We start from the raw sequence: 22,553 nt of genomic DNA, 5'->3' as shown, positions 1-22,553 counted from the left end.
TCTCGGAACAAGAAAAAGTCGCAGGGACCAGATCGGGTGAATACGGGGGGTGCGGTAACAATTTATAACGCAATACAATACAATTATCGTGGTGGAACAGCACCTTATTTTTCGCCAAATGCGGCCTTATCTCTCTCAATGTTTTGTGAAAGCGGTCCAATAAGTCACTGTAGTATTGTCCAGTGATCGCCGTTCGCATCCCAAAAAATCATCACCATGACCTTTTAGGCCGATAGCAGTCTTCTGTGGAGCAGATTCATCGGGATAAATCCATTGTTTTGATTGTTTCTTAGTCTCTGGTTTCATCAACGGTGATAACTCGATGTAAAAATTCCATCGGATCTCGCTTAAATTGCTCCAAACACTGCGTCGAAGTTAACAGCCGCATCCGCTTGTTGTGGCTCGTGATCAATCGCGGCACCCATCGGACTGACAATTTTTTCATCGCCAACTTATCATATAAAATATTAATTGCTGTCCCGGTCGACACACCTATAGCCCCTGTTACTTCGCGCATTTTCGTTCGTCGATCAGCGAGAATCATATCGTAGACTCAGGCCCGACGAGAGGGGGGGAAGGGGGGGGGGGGGGGGAACGGGTACTTTTTCCCCCGGGCCCGGAGTTCTCCGAGGAGCCCGGACTCGAGATTGTACGTAATTATATGAATTAGACATTATTGGAAAGGGCCCGCATTTGAAATCTTCCCCCGGGGCCCGGAATTTTCCCCCGGGGCCCGGATAAGCTCTCTACGGCCCTGCGTGGACTTTTTGAATTATTTCCTCGGTAACCATGTCTGCCGGACGTCGTAGTCGCTTTTCGTCAAAGATGTTCGCCCACATTTAAATTTGTTGATGCAATATCTAACTGTGGTCATAGATGGCAAAGCGTTCCCTTAGACGATCCAACTTTGGATGGGAAAAAATCCCAACCAAAAACAAAAAGCGAAAGTCACGAAACACGTCTTACTCGAATAGCTGCCAAATCCAAGTTAGCCTATCAATCAGTCAGAAACTTGTTTTGCCGTCGTTTGATAGATGGCAGCACACGATGCCACTTCCCTTATTGAGCCACCCTCGTACTTCAAAGACTGTTGTGTTGCAAAATTTAATAAATTACCTTATCTGACAAAAGCAAAAAACAAAAAAAAACTGCAGAAACTTTTATTGAGGCTTAGCTCAAGTCGGAAGTGCAGTAAAATTTAAGGAAAATGCTACGGGAGAAAAATTTCATATGCGACCAACCTACCGTGTGAAAACCTCTATTAACATAACAAACTTTCATTGCATTTCATAATTAATAAACAATAAATATTTGATAAATACAAAATAACTAAATAACAAAAAGAACTTGATAAACATTGCAGCAATTGGCTAACGAGAAAATTTAAAAAACCTTGCTTAGAAGAAGAGAAATCAAATTCTATGGAGGAAGAATAAGAATAACATGTGGCAAGCAATCGACTTAGCGCTCTCTTTAAAGGAGCATTAATGATATAAAATGTTTTAGCAACTGCCACATAAAAGGTCAAACGGACAAACAATAGAACCCGAAATCGAATCAAATACAAAACACAACACCAATAAAGTACGCCTGCGTCTAAGGGCAAAATATTTATTAATAAACAGCGAATAAGACTGAGAGGGTGCTGCATTTTTTATTGAACGAACAAAGCATAAAAAAACCTTCTGAGCAGAATCTAATCTTTTAATACAGTGTACGCTCGTAAATATATTTTTTCACGTTTAAATTCACATTTTATTCTTGTTTTCGTTACATATGTATGTATTAATTGAAAATTAAGTCATACGATTTTATTTAAAAAAATCAGTCATCTTTTTTTGTATCTTCTGTTTTTCTAAAACTTGAAGCACAGCTTTCTCCCTTAACCGTCTTAGCACACTCATATCATTTTGATCGACGTCTTCATGACCAGCCCATATAACGCCTTGTTGAAAATTTCAACTGCTTCAGTCGGCTTAATTTTCTGCAGTTGCTCTGATAGATGATCGTCATCTGTGAATTCAATCTGAAATTAAAAAAAAAATGTTTTTCAATAACCCATATACATATCTTTGAGCATGTCTGCGAACACGAACGAACCTCAGGATTTAAACTACTAAGGAGATCGACGGTGTTGCTCACCAAGGTGCGAAGTTCAGCTTCCATTTTTCTTTTAAAACCGCCAACGGAACATTGTCTTCGGGATCATCATTGCTTACCGCAAAATTTAAAATACTGTTCCAGCACTTAGATAATGTTGCTTCACCATCGCGAAACCAAGCCGCATCCAAAAGATTTATAGCTGTTTTTAAGTTAATTTTTTCAACGACTCGAGCAAATCAGACTTTGTCGCTGGTATTGAAGCTAGAAGGCTGTTTCTGTAATGCAACTTAGTGATTTTTATTGCGTTCTGATCTATTACGTTTGGTGGCATAAACATTGCCGAAATTTGCCCATTCTCCGTTGTCAGTTCAGCTTCATTTGGGTGAGAAGGAGCGTTGTCGATTAGGAGGAGACCTTTAATTCGTAAGGCTTTCTCCTTTAAAAACGATGTAACCTTAAAAAACAACCAGTTAACCTTAAAAATTGGACAAAACTTAAAAGGAATATTCACCTGTGGAACCATTGACTCATGAAACCATTGCTTGAAAATAGCCGATGTCATCCAGGCGGATTTCGAGCTCTTATAGTTGGCGGGACATTGAAAGTTTTTAAAGCAGCGTGGATTCTTCGCCTTTCCAATTACCAAAAGCTTAAGCTTGTGGGATCCAGTGACGTTTGAACAGCATTAAAACGTGATTCGCTGCTTCTGGAACTTTACCCCTGGGACTCTCTTCTCCAAACTTGACGCGTACGTTTTCTCTGGCAAAAGTCTCCAGAATAACCCCGACTCATCAGCATTATATAACTGATCGTTGCACAATTCCAATTCGGCCATTTTAGCTTTAAGTTTTTCCTTAAATGGGTCCACTAGCTGAGGTTGCGAAGACAGTTTTTCGCCTGATATTTTAAGAAGACGTACCTCTTCTTGAATCCTTGGAGCCATCCATCACTAGCGAAGAAGTTTGCTTCATTTTCTTTAAATTTTGCATGCAGTGTTTTTGCCTTTTCTTTCAACATTAGAGCACTTACTGGCCAGTTTTTACCTCGCATTCGGATAACCCAACGATAAAGAGCTCTCTCCATTTTGGGCAACTCTAAAGAACGCAGTGTTTTTCTATTTCCAGGCCCACAATACGTGTTGTTTACGCATTTTAAAATCACTTGATTTTTCGCTTTAATGTTACAAATTGTTGATTTAGCAACATTATATTTCTTTGCAAAAATCGTCACAGATGAGCCTTTTTTTAAAAAGCCGAGAATTTAAGCCTTTTGTTTTAATGTCAAGCACACGGGTTTTTAGAACTCATTTTCACCAGAAAACATAAGACGAAACATTCTTTGCAAAACCAAAACCGCGACTGAAATATTGTATCCTTACATGTATGTAATTAAGAATAAAATGCCTTTTTTATAATTAGGTGATTTTCTAATTTCAGAATTACTTGAGATCAATGTAAACTACATTCAAATATTCAAAATTGTAACGTTTATTGTTGATGTTATAGAGCTTTTTGGGTTTGTACACGTTTTAGAGTAGTCAATGCACAAAAATGGCTGTTCACGTTCTGGGGTGTTCATGCTTTATAGCGTTCACGTTATCGAGCGTGCGCTGTAACAAATCTAGTGGGTTCTCTCACAGGACACAATGCGCGAGGAATGCATGCTGTGAGACTTGGAATCACCTCGAGTCCTTTTTGCGCTGGATGTATGGGGGATGAGGTGGAATCATCTCAGCATCTTCTTCTTAGCTGCCCTGCTCTGGCGGGGCTAAGATCCAGGCTTAATGGCTCTTACTTCTTTGTCCCGCCAGCTGATAAAGCTGGTGCAGACATTAAAATCTGATAAATTTCATAAGCAGCACAAAGCGGTTGACGCAAACATAGTCATCGTTCGTAATCCGCACGCTCCTAACCATCACAGCACCACCTCTCCCCGCCCTCTGCCTGCATTCCATCGGTCTTTCCCTTTCACCTCACCTCCTTCATAATGGTATCACAAAAGACGAATCTTTCTTCGTCCAAGTGTGCTCATTCCCTGGGCAACCATACCAAGCTAACCTAACCTATGGGTCAAAAACTTGAAATTTTTTTAAATCAAAATTTAGTTTACCCAGGTTTACCTTTCTGACAAACTTCTCTCAATTCGACGATAGTCATTGCTTTAAGAGAACATCCAAACGAAGCGAGAAAAAGAATAAAAAGAATTAAATAATTAATAAAACATCGTAGTCGTCTATGTAGCCATCAACAAATATTAAATTTACTATGCTAATTAACAAATTAAAAAATAAATAATAATATCAAAAATGTGTGGAATTCTCTTAACTCCTGTCATTCGCATAAATTCTGTTGTGATACTGTTGTTGCAGCAGGCAATGTAGGCCGTTTATCGGCCTTAGGCATATTGCGTGGCAACAGGTAACTTTCAATATCAGCAACTGGCGCCTCAACAGCCAAATAAACACAAACTGATACAAATAACGTAATACCGAAATTGCTCCAAAAACTCAAAATCTGAAATCAGTTGAAGAAAATACATAAATAGTTTTGCATAAATAATTTTTATGTAATATGTAAATCTTTCCTCTTACCACATCATAATCTGAAAAGTATGTATTCGTTTTGATAAGCGACGCATTAATGGTAATTACAATCAAATGCCAAATATACATGCTGTAGGAGAGTTTCGAAATTGGTTGCCAAAATGTCCACGAGAGAAAGCTGTTGATTATACCGCCATAGCCATTCACACAGGCGTACACCACCCAACATATAGCCAATGGCCACGCCATGCGCCCGAAAGCCAAGTAAAAGGCGCTTTCGAGTACGGTGGGGCCGCCTGTGCTAGGCAGCGTTTTTGGATACCAGGCAAATACCAAAGTGAAAATCGTGGCGAGCGAAATAAGCCAACCAACGGCAACTAACCACTTAAAATAAAATTATTGCTTTAAACTAAATTAACGTGTAAAATTGGGATTTCAAATATTTTACTTTTGGGATTTTAGCAATGCGGCCATTGTTGCGATGCAAGTAGTAACCAAAAATTAGTCCGACTATCCAAGCAGAGCATCTGGTATGGGTTGAGTAGTAAATTTTCGGCATTGCTTCACTATTCACACCATAATTTCTAAAATTACATTTGAATATTAAATTGTTGCATAAATTGTTTTCAGAAAGCAGAAAGTTAAATTTACCGTGCAATATCATAAATTGTATACTGATTTATTATTATGATCGTAAACAAGCAAGCAACCAGCAGTAAGCCCAGAGCTATGGTGGCAGCTATACCAATTTTTCTCCATTTCCAGATAAGAATTAGAAATATGGGCGACAGGAAAAATAATTGAGTATCGACTGCCAAATACCAGGCATGTCCCAGACACTAAAAATAAAATGGTTTAAATCAGTGGTCATTTTGAAAATCAAACCAATGTTTTCTAAATAATTATAAAAAGTTATAATGCTTATGATTTTATATTAAAGGGGTTAAATTTTATTATAACTTTATTATGTTATGTTGCGGTGATTGGCACTCTTCGCACCTAGGCCGAAATACCCATTGTGATATCAAGTGAGCGCACTCTAATCCTGCACCTTTAAATAACCAATGAGTTTCTGCTATGAAATACCAGAGTTTCCGCATGTCTATTGACTTCAAATCTGCTAGGTATTCAAGGAAATATTTCTTAATATGGAGATATGATACATTTTGCCAGAGTGGTACATTGGCACAAAGCATATTTGTGGGAAGCCCCTTCACTTACCGGGCGTCACTAAATGACGTGGCACGGTGAAAGGCAATCTAAACGAAAGAAGATATACTTCTGCTCAAATATGAACGAGACTGATTTAATAAAACACAAATGGTTAATTATTGTTCAATTTTTATTTTATCTCCTTCAAAGTAATCACCATTGGAGGCGATACACATATGCCAACGTTTTTTCCAATCATCATAGCATTTCTGGAAGGCCGATTTCGGTATGGATTTCAGTTCCTTCTTCGAATTCTCTTTTATGACTTCAATTGTCTCAATATGTTTTCCACGGAGCGGCAACTTGAGCTTGGGAAACAGGAAAAAGTCACAAGGAGCCATGTCAGGCGAATACGGTGCTTGTGGAACGATATTAACATTATTTTTGTTCAAATAATCGCGAACAAGACGTGATGTGTGAGCTGGTGCATTATCGTGATGCAAGAACCATGACTTGTTGTCCCACAATTTCTTCCTTTTAAGACGAATGTTCTCACGCAAACGCTTTAAGACGTCTAAATAATATTCAGCGTTAACCGATCGGCCTTGCGGAAGGAACTCCGAGTGCACCACACCTTCGTAATCGAAAAAAACAGTCAGCATAACCTTAATTTTTGAGCGACTTTGGCTTGTTTTTTTGGGTTGATGTACAGCCCTCTTTGAACGATTTGTACCAGTGGAAAACACGTGCACGCGATAGAGCAGAGTCCCCATAGATTGTCTGCAACATTTTTATGGCGTCTGAAGCCGAAATTTTGTTGGAAAAACAAAATTTCAAACAAATTCTTTGTTCAACTTGAATTTCCATCGTTAAATTCGAAGAACACACTCGAGCTTGACTTGTTTACAGTAGCACAGAAAACAAACTATGTGACATATCACGCTGAAATTTGCCATGTAAGCTTATAACAGTCCTACCAAAAAACAAAAAATTTATTTATTTTTTTTTTTTTTTTTTTTTTTGCCATATGTCGTACGCGGACCGTTTTATTGATAAAGTCTCGTTCATATTTGAGCAGAAGGTAAGTCTACGCAGCAAAGTATATTTAAATCTTATTTCATTTAGATCGTCTTTTATCGTGCGTTCTGTTTTTTCTTTAACAGCTTCAATGGACTCGAATCTTATTCTGTTACATGTAGACTTGAAATGGTATAGAGTTATTAGAGGATGCAATATGCAATGCAATAAGAGCGAGGGAGATTATATCGAATAAAAAAACGAATTTAATTTAAAATTCCCTTTCTTTTATTTAAACTTTCAATACCTTTCTACCAAGGGTGATAGATTACAAGTTTCGGCAATTCGAAGCAAAATTGTAAGAGTAATAGGGGTTTGTTGCATGCCTTGTGGCAACGAATTTAATTGACGTGATGTGTAAAACGTTTCGTGGTGCCACATTGAAAGTATTGTCGCATATTTCGTTGGATATACCCAGGTTTTTGTTGGTTGTGAAATGTAAAAATGTAATAAAATTAATGCTTATTGAAGCGAAAGAGGGACAAGCCTAGGCCAAAGTGGTAGACCTATAACTTCCGCTACCACGTCATCGAGCATTTAGCAGCAGAATTCCATGATATACAGAATGCAGAGATGTGGACAACATCATCTCACAATTTTGCTTTGGATGGCCGAATTCTGCCCGCTCATTTCACACGCATTCACACACCTGTCCAATCAGAAGTTGTTCAGACGGCGGTTCAAATTAATGATAGCTGCATTGATTTTTTTCATATATTACCAACATAATCTCAATCTCTGCCAACTACCAAATAATGTTATAGCCCCGGTTACGTCATCAAATCAGCTGATTCCTTAAAAATTGCTGAGAGCCGGTTAACACAAGGATGATAGGTTACCAGCTATGCCATCAGCTATGGTTAAAAACGTAATTGAGCGAGGAACTCGGTTACCACGTCACCGGGAACTCGGCAGCAGAATTCTGCCTACTCATTTCACACGTATTCATACTCTCGTCCAATCAGTTGTTGAGCAGACTGCAACGAAGTAACATGAGCAGGAACTGCGCTGATTTGTTCGTATATCCCCAAGAAAATCTCAGTTTTTTCGTAAACAAATCGCTGCCATGAGCCCGGTTACGTCAGCCAATCAACCGATTCGTTCATAATCGGTTTGATCTTAGCCACACCTCTAAAAATCATTTCATTTCATTAGGAGTCTGATGTTTGCCACACTTCTTCATTCTGTACCTGTATATATTCTAACTATTTTGTGCTGTTTAGTTAAAATGTTGTAGTAAAAATTTCCAGTCACGTGTTGAGGCTGTATACAAAAAATTTTTTTCCAAACTATTTTCTGTTGGGAGGTAGTTTTTCTTAAAGAGTAATACTTTTTCTATCTGACTATTCTCTTCCATTTTATAAGCCTTCCAAAAATTTAAAAATGATAAATAAAAATCTAAATATATATGGTAGCCTAAAATGTCTCTAAGCCGAAAATCTCGAAGTTCTCAAACTTTAATTTTCCTATATTTTCCGAAGCATAAAAAAACTCCTTTTTTGAATTTTCATCCAGCTCATATAGGTTTGTAAAATAATGACTCACGTATGTACAAGTAGTATTGTACTTATATCCATGTAGATTTTTTTACTCGAAATGAAAGGCAACTAAACCTCCGGGGCGTATGAGTGATTTTTACGCCTTCAATTTTATTTGCTCACGTGTGCAAGTGTACGTACTCACTGTCAACGGTAGTGAACAGTCATATAAGTAGTTGCAGTTCTTTAACCAGTTAACTGTGGCGCTCCCATTTAAAAGTGCGCACAGTTTTGTGTCGCCAGAATTGGGCTATGACGAGTATATTCGTCAATCACAGAGTAAGTTGCGCTGGTAAGATATTGGATGAAAAAGATAGTTGGAGAGTTGCTCATTTTGGGATCAAATGAACTAAAAATAAAAAAATAGTAATTTACAGAACTTCTGGACAACTTTATAATATTTACGCACTTGAAATTCTTACGTTTCACTGTACTTATTTGATAAGAACCGCCGACACTTGGTAAGATATGCACTGACATACACGAGTTAGCTTTCTAGTTTATAAATCCACTTTTTGACTTTTGTCTTTGCCCCTTTTAGGTTAACATCTAAAAAACGTTATCATCGCACATAAATAAATTCATTATGCGAACTGGTGAACTTTTTCAACCAGTGCATTCGGGGAAGCATGACATCATCTCAAACTGTTTATATTTTCTATTTGTTTGTTTTATTCCGGCATAGCCTCAAAATATTCTAAACGTCTTGAAATTTGAGAATATGTGTTGGGTTTCTCAAAAATTGTAATTTAAATAGCCAATGGTCACTAATTTATACGCATGACGAGTATACTCGTCAATACACAAAATTTTGCCACTTCTTCATGACGAGTATACTCGTCAATCACAGTTAACTGGTTAAGGACTCAACTCTGCACAGCATCGCTCACAGTGTGTATGTGCATGGATTAGTTTGCTGAATAAGGCAAATTTACGATAAACGCAAATTTCAAAACTGTTAATGATATTTTTTAATATTTCAAGCTAAAATTTAAACATTCTAATTTTAAAAATATAATAGCCTGGCTGATGAGTTTTAGTTTTCATGCAACAAACTGAATTTCTTTTGAACCAAATTATTGGTAAAACGTATTTCTTTCCGATTCACATAAACTCTGCTCTGATGATTTACTTTGTTTCGCAAACTGGCTAATATACCGGGTGCTTCAAAAAAATGTATACACACTTTGAACTTCCATAGAAAATTTATTTACCGGTCTACAAAGTTAAATTTCAGGAAAATAGAAAGCTGAAAGTCCAATGTAAATGAAACATAAATAACAAATGTTAATACTGTTCAAATTGGTGACCTGCAGCATCAATACATTTTTGAGTACGAGTCACCACAGATTCTGTACATCGTATCAAAACGTCCAATGAGATTTCTCTACACACTGCTTGAATCTCATTCCAAAGAATGTCTAGGTTACGTGGTTTACGTTTGTACACCTCATCTTTTACTGTGCCCCACAAGAAGAAATCCAGTGGTGTAAGGTCTGGAGAGCGTGCTGGAAACTCGATTGGCCCCCTGCGTCCTATCCACTGGCCCGCCAAATTTTGATCCAGGTAAGCAAAAATGTATTGATGCTCCAGGTCACCAATTTGAACAGTATTAACATTTGTTATTTATGTTTCATTTACATTGGGACTTTCAGCTTTCTATTTTCCTGAAATTTAACTTTGTAGACCGGTAAATAAATTTTCTATGGAAGTTCAAAGTGTGTATACATTTTTTTGAAGCACCCGGTATATATATGTAAATTTAAAAGACTATGTATGTATATGTTAGTCACTTACCATTTCACCTGGAGCTGCGTAATTCTGCACATACAATATTGTGGCCCACCAAGTTTTATCGCACATTTCGTTGGCAACGGTAAAGCTCTTCCAAATAGGACCACTACCAATATAATTAAATAATGACATGTAAAACAAAACGGCTACAGCTAAAACCGGCGTTAGACGTAAATAACGATGAATGTACATCATTGGTACATTAAGTTTTCCAGTATTTCTATGAGTACAAAGTGTTTTAAAATCGCAAGAAGGAAACTTCTTTTTTATAAAAATATTCTCATATATATTACTTCTCCATCTCCCTAAAAGCCACCATAATGACCAACAATCCACTGAGAAAGAAAAACGAGTCCACAGCAATTGAGCCGCTTTGCTCAATCATTGAAAATGGCGTATGCTCCCACTGTGTGAGAATAATCATTTACAGTCAAAATGGCGATGAACAAATATTCTCTAAACGAACTCACGCTTTGTATGTCGACGGAATTGATATTTGGTGATAATATGCGATATAAATAACAGTGTAGGAATATAATCCAAAATAGCGAAAGACAACGTATGCCATGTAGACAAGGTATATGCCCATGTTGGACTTTCAATAACTGGCGCAAATTTTTAGTTGCCGAAAAAGAGATCATTAGTTTGTTAGGCAATTCTGTAAGAAAGACATGTTTAATATGAATATGCATATTTTTGTAACACTGTGTGTAATTACTTACTTCTCTGGTACGTCCAAAGGCAATCATAGAGAGTACTTAAAGTCATTAAAGCTGCTAATAAAACGAAAAGTCCACTGAAGAAAAGTAAACAAAAGAGTTGCGGATGGAAATTATTAAAACTTTCATGCATTCATATTTTTATGCTAACTATCTTTATTAGAGTGCATCACTCTCCTTAAAAAAATCGGTATTATTTTTCCATTGGAGTTATAAAATGCATGCAATTTTATGGTTCCCGCCAAAATGTTTCTGATAAATTTGAAGATTTACGTGAGCTGGGCCGATTTTAAAATACCTCCAAAAACGTATTTATAAAGCAAAATTAATTACCTCAAATTATAGAAGAGTTTAAGCTTAATAGGTCTGCATAAAAGTACAATAGTTAAACATTTTGTCTACAGAATCAGGATATCCTAACTGGAAAAAATTTGGAGCGGGAATGATTTAATTAACCAAGATATGAAAATGGAAGCCTTGAAAACCTAAATCCGTCAAAGATTTGGCTAGTTATTCAAGATATTCTTAAACCTATCTTCCAAACAACGTCAAATAAATCATCAAAAATGTCATTATTTTGATTCCGTTTATATGATAGAACTTTTAACATTTCTAAGTAGTCCTTTTAAATTTAAGCTCTTGCAGGTGTTTTTATCAAAAGCATTTACTTTTATTTAAAAAATATTTTCAAAAACTAATTGTAATTATAAATAAAGAACTGTAAAGTTGTATTTATCTTATTATAAAATATAATTTAATTTATTACAAAATTGTATTTTTGTATTGTATCTTGTATTTTTAACCGTAATAAAACTCCGGAAAACAAATGCGTTTAGTAAGCTAAGCTGCGCGAGCAAGAGCAACACCTGTTTTGCAGCGGCTAGGCAGCGCTGTCCACACTACAAAGGTAGGCATTGGCAAGCACCTAAGCTCTGCTCACCGCCGATTACCAAACGGAATGTGTTCTTTCTAAAAGCGCGTAGACTTTTTATAGGCAAAAGCAATCCTATTAGAAAATTCATATTTAGAGTTTGAAAACAGACATCTAGTAGTCATGGCATGGCCATATATGTCAGAAAAACTTTAAAATAAATCTTAAGAAGTAGAAGGTATTGCCATATAGAAATAAATACATTAATATTTATTTATAAAATATAAGTAATACTTATAAAATATTAATCCTACCTTCCAAAAAAAGGCGAATATAGCATTAAAAATCTTATTATTTTGATTCCGTTTATAGAATTTTTAACATTTCCAAGACGTCCTTTTAAATTTAAGCTCTGCATGTTTTTGCTCTGGTGTTTTTATTAAAAACATTTACTTTTATTTAAAAAATATTTTCAAAAACTAATTTTATTTATAGACAAATAACTAATTTTTTGGAGGTATTTTCGAATCGGTCAAGCTCACGTAAATCTTGATTAGTTTCCCGAAATGTTTTGGCTGGAGCCCTAAAATATAATGAATTTTATAATACTGTTGGAAAAACTACAACTTTTTTAGAGAGGCACCCTGATATTTATATATACATATGTAAATATTTAATAAAAAAATCCCGTTTTGTAATTATACTCTTATATTGTGTCAGATATATCAATCAATTTTAAGTTATGGCATGTGATGCTGAAGGGTAACAAGTGGATGGTTGGGATTCGGACGAATAGAATCGAGAAGGTGTATTCTCTCAGTCTTATATGTAAGTACCTATATTTCTACTTATATACTGTATTTCAGTCCGCATGTCTTACGAATCTTTTTTTTTTTTTGGCGATTGGCTAAGAAAGGCAGGAGTTTGCTGTCGATATCTAAAACTTTTAAGCTGCAGAAAAAAATTCATCAGCAGAATGAAAAATTATAGGCCTGAAGGAGGCACAGGTAGCAACTGTAGAGCAGAAACCACAAGAGCAATTTTGTTTTTGTTTTTTGTCCCTAGAATGTCAAAATTTATAAACATAAACCGACAGTTAAATGGAGCTTAAACAAAATTTGGCAATTTAAAGACCAAATAAATGGAGAAAAGCCAAATTGTGACCCTGTTTCTTCTCCTTCTTCTTGGTTAGCGCAATAACCGCTTACGCTAACGAAACCGCTGGATCATTCATTCACTGCACTATGTCTAATAACTATGTTATGTCGTCGTACTACTACTATGTATTTAATGTGCCTTGCTCATCAGTCATTTATTGGGAGGGGATAGATTCATTTCTTTAGCGATGAAAAGCTAGTTCTATGTACCTACGGGGACCACAAACATGCATTGAAAATTGCGGATAATGTTTCAAATAAAAAGCATGCATATGTTATGGTGTTTACGTAATATGAAAATAGAAATAAAATAAAAATTTTTTTCTTTATCGAATTTTAAACTAAAAATATAAGTCCCGTGGCCGCCGTAGCCGAATGAATAGTTGCGTGATTACCATTCACTACCGAAATCTCCGGGTTCGAAACCCTGAGCACGAAACACCAACTGATATAAAAAGTGTTTTCTAATAGCGGTCGCTCCTCGTCAAACAATGGTAAGCCTCCGGAACGTATTTCTGCCAGAAAAAAACTCCTCATAAAAAACCATCTGTGGCATAAGGGAAGAAAAGCTCGGCTAAACATCCAAAAAGGGTGTAAGTGCCAATTATATATTATATATACATACATATATAATATTTATAACACCGTGCGATAGCAAAAGTTATCCAGGGCAAATTTCATACTCACAAAAAATATAGATTTTATAAAGGACTCGTAGAGCTGCATAGGCAGTTGTCATTTCCTAATCAATTTAATTTTTTGACTATTTTTTTAATTATTATTAATGTTTCATATTCCTTGGATAGCAAAAAAAAAAGAGGTTGTCTGTAAAGTCGGTTTACTGACGATAGTTTAACGTGATAACGTCATAAGAAAATACTGATTGAATGGTTGCATTTTTCAAAAGAAAATTTTAATTTTATTTGTTTGATAGATATTTTGTATGGATATAGAGAATGAGTTAACATTAACATAATATAATATACTTTAACATAACATAACATAACATAACATAACATAACATAACATAACATAACATAACATAACATAACATAACATAACATAACATAACAAAACATAACATAACATAACATAACATAACATAACATAACATAACATAACATAACATAGCATAACATAGCATAACATAACATAACATAACATAACATAACATAACATAACATAACATAACATAACATAACATAACATAACATAACATAACATAACATAACATAACATAACATAACATAACATAACATAACATAACATAACATAACATAACATAACATAACATAACATAACATAACATAACATAACATAACATAACATAACATAACATAACATAACATAACATAACATAACATAACATAACATAACATAACATAACATAACATAACATAACATAACATAACATAACATAACATAACATAACATAACATAACATAACATAACATAACATAACATAACATAACATAACATAACATAACATAACATAACATAACATAACATAACATAACATAACATAACATAACATAACATAACATAACTTAACATAACACATTATCACGTCAAAAGTATTTTCGGTCGCACGGTGCAGGAATATTTTTTTTAAATATAAAGCGCTCGTTAAAATCATAGCACCAATTTTACCAATTTCAAAAATTTTTTTCTTTCTTTTTGCTGTTTGTTACTTTAGTAAAAATGTGTAGGTCATTCTGTATGAAAGATAAAATCCCAAATTTCAAACTTTGAACAAAAATTAAAAACAAAGAAATCAACAAAATTTCATTAAAATTTTAAGCTTTTTAATTGGAATTTCTAGAACAATGTTTGGCAAGCACTTTTCTGGTCTATTAACATAGATTTTAAATCGAAAAAGGTGCGCAGCCTCGAAAGCAAAAGCAATTATCAGAAATTGATGAAACTTTTTAGCAAAATCAAACTTATTTGTTCGATGGCCAATCGCTGCACAGCACTCAAAACTGCTAGTTATTATCAATAACTGCTTACAATTTGATCAATAAATAGCTGCTAAATAAATTTTAAATATTATCAAATAAAATGCAAATAAGGCAAGGACACCTGAAAAAACAAAAAGTACATTTTCTAGTATTTCTGATTTCAAACGTTTGAAAAACAGTACGGTCTTGTAAAAAACAGGTACGAATACATCAAAAATGCTGCAAGAGGAGTTAAAATATTGGCATAAACATCGAAAACGGCCATTTAGTTCGTAATTTGTTTCAGGCTTAAAATGTATTGATACTCGAGAGAGAACATAAACTGGAACCTCCGCCCAGAATAAATAGGCGAGCCTGCAAGCAGTTGAACTCGAAATATTATTCCTAAGCCTTTTTACGAGCTTAAGGGAATCTTATCGTCAATGTATTAAGGTAAAAAGTAAAAAATTGATTTTGAACGGTAAATTTTGTTTCTTATCTCTTTGATATTCAAATTACCAAAACGAAAGAAAAAACGGATCAGATGCTCTAGTAGCACCACCTTGTAAAAATTGGTGTTGTCATTTTTGTATATTAGTCCATGCACACAATAACGTGTGGTATTAACACGTTGAATGCCATGGGGGTCGCCAGTGACCGGCACTAAGCTTTTTGTAGCGCCGTGGGGGTCACAGGCAAACCATGTAAAATCAGCATGGCATTCAACGTGTTAAAGGCCGGTTTTGCAGTGCCAATTTACAGTCTGCGTCAGAAAAAACGAACAGCGATGATTCATGAAGTATAAAAGATATATATTTAAAATTTTTTTTACATGAAAGTATGAAAAAAACTCTCAATTACTCAATAAGCCATGTAGTCTTCATCGTTGTCGAGTATAGCCTGAAGATGCGTGTTTTGAACCAGCTTTTCTGCGTAGCTCGTCGACAAACAGGACTAGATTTTGCGAACTTAACGCACGAGCTGCTTTAAATCATGGACTGGCCTTCCGGCAAAATGCGTTTTCATAATTCCCCACACAATTTTCAATGGGGTTGGCGTGTGAGAACTGAGAAAGCCAGTCCAATACTGTGACGCCATTTTCTTGTTTTGTTTCTCAATGTGTTTTTCTGAGATCAGTGATTTTGATGATGTGGGACAGTAGGATATGTTCGCCTCCTTCAGTCGACGTTCGATGGTGTGGATACTTACATCTATGTCACAAAGAAGGGTCCCACTTAAAAAGTTGGACGATCACTTCATCCTGCTTTTTTGTCGTTACTCGCTTCAAGCCGCGCTCGAAAAGTCACAAGTCATCACTTTGTACACTTTATACCGCTGATTCCACATCACAACAAACTTTTTTGATTTTTAATCACTTTTTCAGCCGCGGCGTAAGATAATTTCGGCCCTTTCAAATGCGTGCATAAAAAAAAATACTTCTCAGTCATTTTTGTTTGGTCGCGTTTACGGGAAAGTTTCGAACGACACTAACCTGAGTTAGCACTGGCGTCGTAGCCCTTGAGTGGAACTATTATGCAGCAAAAAAGAGAACGAAATATATATATTTTGAAGTTACAAGAAAAAAACCTGTTCTTTTCTTCTGACACAGACTGTAGCAGTGGTGAAATTTTTTAAACTGAGTTTAAGCCTGCACAATTGGATGCTTTAAATTTGATTTAATTGAAACTATCACTGAAAAACTGGCCCCAGTTAATCATAAAAAAAAAATTAATTAGAAAAGTATTTTATGCTCATCACACTGTCTAATCGATTTAGCCACTTTGTTTTTAGATCGCTTTCTATTGACCATATATACACACCCTGCGTCATATGCGTTTCAATACTGAATACCAAATACGCATTTCTAACAACAAAGCATCAACATCTAACAAAAAACATCAATAATGAATAATATTAAATATCAATATTAATTCACACTCACATTGCAACCCAATCGAGAGGCTCAAGTTCAACAAGTTCGCCAGTTGAACAAGTGGATGCGATCAGCAAGTTCGTTGTTGCATTAAAACTAAAATTATACGAATTCTCTAAAGCCTCTTTCAAAAGCAAATCAAAATCATTTGGACTGCATCTATTTGGGATGCAGACACCCAGTTGCAGTTGTACACTCAAACCAATTGCTGCCGAATTGAAGGGAATATTTGCTTGACAATATTTGCCAATTAAAGGAGAATTGATATCGAGGCATTCTTCGAAATTGCCCATCTCCATGCGATGTCCATACAGTATGCCAGACGGAAATTTTGCCCAAGCATCAAGCACTAAAATTCGAAAACTAAATTTATTATACACACATACATACACCCCGCGGCAAAATGGTAGCACATTGACATTCATATCGTGCATTTGTTCGATGGAGTAAATGCGCAACACCGCCAGAAAAAAAAAATTATGAAAAATCAACGGGATTTTTTAGCAACTTCACACTTTGTTAAACTAAAATTTAATGAGTTACAAAATTGTATACGATAAATTTGTATACTAAAAATTTTAATTAAAAACCGTAGAAGATTTACTAATATTTTTTTAAATTATAATATGTATTATTTATGGTGTTTTTGAATGCATTTTTCTAAACTTTTTATACAAATTTAACTTAAATTTGTTGGATACTTTTGTAAAACAAAAATTATGAGCATTCAAAACCCAAATAGTCCAAACTGGTCAAAATATTCATGTGCTATCATTTGTCGCGTGCTGTATACTCTTACATACATACATATACATAGTATATGCAAAAGAGAATGAGAGTAAGCAACTTTTCTTTACTTTTCACATACTTCTTAAAGCCCAAATTTCATTGGTTTCCAACGCATTCGCCACAGTTCTAAGTTGTGTTGAGCACTCCGTAGTCACATTCTTTAAGCTACTAAGTAGATCAAGTTGATCAAAGAACTGAAAGCCCAGCGCGAAATTTTCACTATGCCACAGCTCGCTTCCGCCAACAGGCATTCGGATGTTGATACACGTGAGTATGAAGAGTTGCAAAATGTTGCACTTCCTGTTACACATCGATGACATTTTAACACCGTTATTTTGGAGGCACTAGTTTAATAAACGTTTTCACATATATTTATATAATGACGCAGTGCAGTAAAGTTCTCTCCGAGTTAAAAAATCACACGGTGATGACCAGGTTAACAACACATTGGCGGCTCATTTAAAACTCGTTCCCGACGTGCATTGTTATTTATAAGCGGTTGTCTATATAATAATTGTCGAATTGCGCTGTGTAATCAGATATACATACATACATATTTAAACTTGCACTTCAATCTTTTGAGTACCCGTATGTAGATAAGTTATAAAATTTAGTGCGAGCAAATTAATGGCGTACAGTGTATTGAAAAACATATTGGAACATGTTAAAAATAGCGCAGAGGTGAAAAAAATATAATCTAGTAATAATAAATGAAAAAAAAATTAAATTCGCTCTGAGAAATATCAATTCATATAGTATTTATAATTAGCGCGTAGATTCTTTATATTAGCTGCTCGGTCGAATTTCGCTTTCAATTTTTGGTGTGTATGTTGATGTCGCCCTATACATATGTCGAATCTGAACAACAGATGGTTTTTATGAAAAGACTTTCATGGCAGAAATGCGCTCACGGTTGACCATTAAAATAACGACTTTTTCCATAGTTTGATCTTTCTTGCCCACACGGACCTACCGAACAGTAGTCGCACACAAGTTATTGTTGTAGCAGCATAAATATTCTTCATACATGTACGGAGAATGCTGCTGGAGTGACAGTCCTTGGCCCGTTATAAATCCGGGTCGTTCCGATAACTGCTGTGGGAACAGCACAAATCCATTCAATAATACATATATTATTAGTAGAGTAATAGAATATTCTGAACCAACACCATCAGCAACAACACGCTGTGGAGAAAAACGAATAAGGAACCGATCATATGGCAAATAAAACGCAGAAAGTCGCGATGAATAGGCCACACGCTTTGAAAACCACCAGATACCAATACGATAATGGCACTGGGCTGTAAACCGCTAGGGATAGAGGTTGCGGTCATCCAAGGAATACTTGGAGAAGGTTGATGTTGTGCGATATGATGTCGACACCATATGGCGCAAAAACAATAGTCCAGAACCGTGTAGAATGGACGAGTCTTGTCCAAGTCCCATACTCCCGAACGGGTGAAAAACGAAAACAAAAATATATGTATATACATATATAGTAGTTATTCTATCTTTAAACCGAAACAAATTAAGAAAAACTATAATTTTTTATATTATTTGACTGTTTGATCTATAAAATCCATAAATCTGTTAAACATAGCAAATGACTTCTTCCTCAAAGATCTCACGTCCAACACAACAATGAACTAAATTTGCGGCCACTCTTTCAGACATTTATATGGTCACAAATATTCAAGAATGACACAAATATTATGTCTGCTTCTTTGCACGAACGAGGTAGGGCGCGTGCTCGAAGCTGGCCATTTTGTGTTTCTTTGGTCGGTTCTACGGCGATTGATACCCACTTTGAGAGAGTGATTTGTGTCTCTGACTTGCCCGATGTCGGCCGGAAAAACAAGTTTGGGCAAGTTTGAGAAAACCTAATATGCTGTTGCAATGCTTTCCTTGTGATCGGTTTGTCGGCATAGATTTGTCACTTAACACTCACAAAAAATAGTCTAATGACGTCACAACATAGGCAAACTGATCTTGAATTTCAGTTATGTATGTTTGTGAACAACCTGCAATCGTTTTGACCTGTATAACATTCCAAGATGATTTTTAAAAATTCTTTGAAAATAAAAGCCAAGAACTACTATCCAAGAAAATAATAATATTTACCGATATGAGAGTTCGAAAAGCGAGAACAGCAGATCTAATAAGATAGTAAGTTGTTAAGTAAATATTGGTTGGTTGATTGAGTTTTCTATTGAATTCATAGCATTTTTATATTTTCTTTTATTTTACAACGTTTTTTTACTGTTTGGTCAAGAGTAAGTATTCATTCGATAGAACCCTTTCTGCTCTACAAACTGTTTTTGAGTTATTTAATTTTTTATCTTACAAATGGGATACCCCTGGAGGCGAAAATCAATATTTTCGGCACCTGCTCTTCTTTTCTTTTCATCGAGGTCAAAAAGTGCCGAAGAAGACCGGGACATTTGCGAAGAGTATGGAGAAGGTGTCATAGGCGAGTCTACAGCACGGAAATGGTTTGCAAACTTGCGACTTTGAATTGGCGGAAAAAATGAAGTGCGATCATAAAACGATTTTCAATCACCCTCATTCAATGGGATTTACTAAAAAATTGGGAGCCCGTGTGTCTCTCGATCTCAACGAAAAAAACAAAGAAAGTCGCGTTCAAAATGCTTCTCAGCATCTCGCCCATCATCGAGCAGTCATCAACAGCGCTTTTTGTAGCGAATCGTCACGAGAGATACAAAATTATGCATATACATCAATATGAAGCAAAGAAAGGAGTAGTTGGCTCCAGGGCATACGCCAAAGCCGAGAGTCAAGCCGGATCTTCATCCAAAGAAAATCATGATATGTGTCTGGTGGGGCTGGGACGGCATTGTAGACTGAGAAATTCTCGAAAATAATGTCAGGGTCAGCGACGAGCTCTACATCGCCCAGTTATACAGCATGAATGAGGCTATTCGATTAAAAAGATCTTATCGACATGGTCAAACCATACTCCTTCATGACAACACCAGGTTCCATGTTGGACAAATCGTCAAAGCCGCACACCAAGAGCTCAAATGGGAGTTCCTTCAGCACCCGCCGTATTCTCCGGACTTTGCACCGACCGATTACCATATGAAGGGCGTTACCTTCGATAATAAAGAGGTCCTTAAAAACTGGCTCAACAACTTCTTTGACACCGGACTAGGGGATTTTTGGCGGAACGGCAAATTTGTAGGTCTTATAGGAATCAGTCAGAAGTAAAAAAAGTTAAATACTTACAAAATACAAAATTTTCCATTTTATTTAGTATAAAAGGTGGTAAATATTTAGATATTGAAGTATAAAAGATGTGGCAAAACATAAACATAATAAACGCGGTGTTTTGTAGCGGCTAAAAACGAGTTTTTTGCTTTCCTGCACTTTTCAAGGCAGCTCTGGCGTCGTTCTATTTCAAAGAAACATTTAATTCCTTGACAGTTCTACAAGTTTTAGTGCAAAGAATATTTGAGCAGGCCAATTAGTTAGTCCTTTCATTACGGACAGTGTTATATACTTTTACTTATAGTAGTTGGATTGCCTTGTTACGGGCAGTTCTTGCTCGTCATGGTAAAGGTACTTCGCCCAATGCACGCTAGTTTTAGTTCAACAATTTTTAAAAAAGAGTAGAAATATCCTGTAGTACATGAGAATTTGGCAAAGTATCAACTGAAAGTATCGAAAGTCGCAATCTTCCTTTTGACAGCGCTTTGTAGGCCTTCGACATTTTAATTTTACTCGTTGCTTCGTTTTTTTTTTTCTTATTATTATGGCAGTATTCAAAGCTACCATTTGGCGATAGAAGCTTTGAAAGTAAAACAAAACAAAGCAAGAAAAGCATGCAAGCCTGCATCGGGGTATCATCTCAACATAGACCGTATTGCCGTAAGTGCAAAGTGCATATCGGATTGCCATATGATTTTGTTAATTTTAACACGTCGGCCGCCATCGTACAACTATCATAAAAGGAGGCGTACCACTAGACAATAAATAGATAATACTTTATTTTTTATTTTTTATATAATACCATAAAACATTATTTTAGAATAGATAACATTCGCTTAATTTACTAAAAATCGAAATAGACGAGAAATTTTGTTTATACATAAATAATAGTTTTTCGAAGAGCTAAAGTGAGTTTGAACCACCTCAGAAAACAGAAATTAGTAACAAAAATGAACCTTGAAAGTTGGTTACCTACTTCTGAGAGTTTTGTAGGTGGTTTAGGAATAGAAAATTTCTACTGGCACAGTATTTGAGCTTCATAAAGTTGATTATATGTATATGAAATTATTTCACGCAAATGTAACTATTTTTTTATAAATGAATAAAAACACATCGGTGTTTTTCTTTCAATACAAATAAGAAATCCGATTTTTTCCAGCATGTGAAGGTTCTCGCCTGGCACTAACCACCTCTTCAGGCACCGTCTCATCTAACGCCTCTTTCCCTCTTACCCCACCCTGTTTTCTGTGCCTCCCGTTAGAAGAGAAAGGGTTTTGTACACTACCACAACAACAACAACCACGCTTTTCTCATTAACTTATGCTGATCTACTTGCCTCACACATCCAAGTCAAAAAAAGCAAGAAAATAGATTAATAAATCAATTCCGTAATAAACACGGATTTTTATGCGGACAGAATTAAGCCAATATAGTAGTACCACAAAGCAAAATCGCAAGCGAGATGCATTGATATCTGCATAATACCCTACGACTATATGGGTATAAGCTATAAACTATAAGCTCAACTTCAATACACTTCATAACATTTTTCTACAGTTTTATAGCAAGCTCAACATAATTTCATTGTTTTTTACATAGAAATATAACAATTTTAGCAATACCTCTTCACAACTGCATTGCCTTATTTATACTTCTTCGCTTTATACAAATGCGACACTGTGCCGCCGTGATTTTCTACAAAGGCAATGA

At 35.6% G+C, this 22,553-nt stretch overlaps 1 protein-coding gene across 1 annotated transcript; it reads right to left on the bottom strand.

The window, feature by feature from the left end:
• Nucleotides 1-4,354: 4,354 nt before the first annotated feature.
• On the bottom strand, nt 4,355-18,059 carry LOC129237557 (nose resistant to fluoxetine protein 6-like). The gene is made up of 10 exons (XM_054872374.1): nt 17,695-18,059; nt 16,836-17,175; nt 10,929-11,002; nt 10,677-10,864; nt 10,500-10,612; nt 10,210-10,426; nt 5,297-5,484; nt 5,094-5,229; nt 4,694-5,029; nt 4,355-4,616 (listed from the first exon to the last, which is right to left on the bottom strand). The coding sequence occupies exons 1-10, from the start codon at nt 17,933-17,935 to the stop codon at nt 4,434-4,436; spliced, it is 2,016 nt and encodes a 671-aa protein (XP_054728349.1). The 5' UTR covers nt 17,936-18,059; the 3' UTR covers nt 4,355-4,433.
• Between the last annotated feature and the right edge of the window lie 4,494 nt (nt 18,060-22,553).

This window comes from Anastrepha obliqua, chromosome 2, assembly GCF_027943255.1.
Source record: "Anastrepha obliqua isolate idAnaObli1 chromosome 2, idAnaObli1_1.0, whole genome shotgun sequence".
NCBI classification, from domain to species: domain Eukaryota; kingdom Metazoa; phylum Arthropoda; class Insecta; order Diptera; family Tephritidae; genus Anastrepha; species Anastrepha obliqua.
The sequence above is the reverse complement of the archived record's forward strand: the minus strand, read 5'-3'. Positions and strand labels throughout refer to the sequence as shown.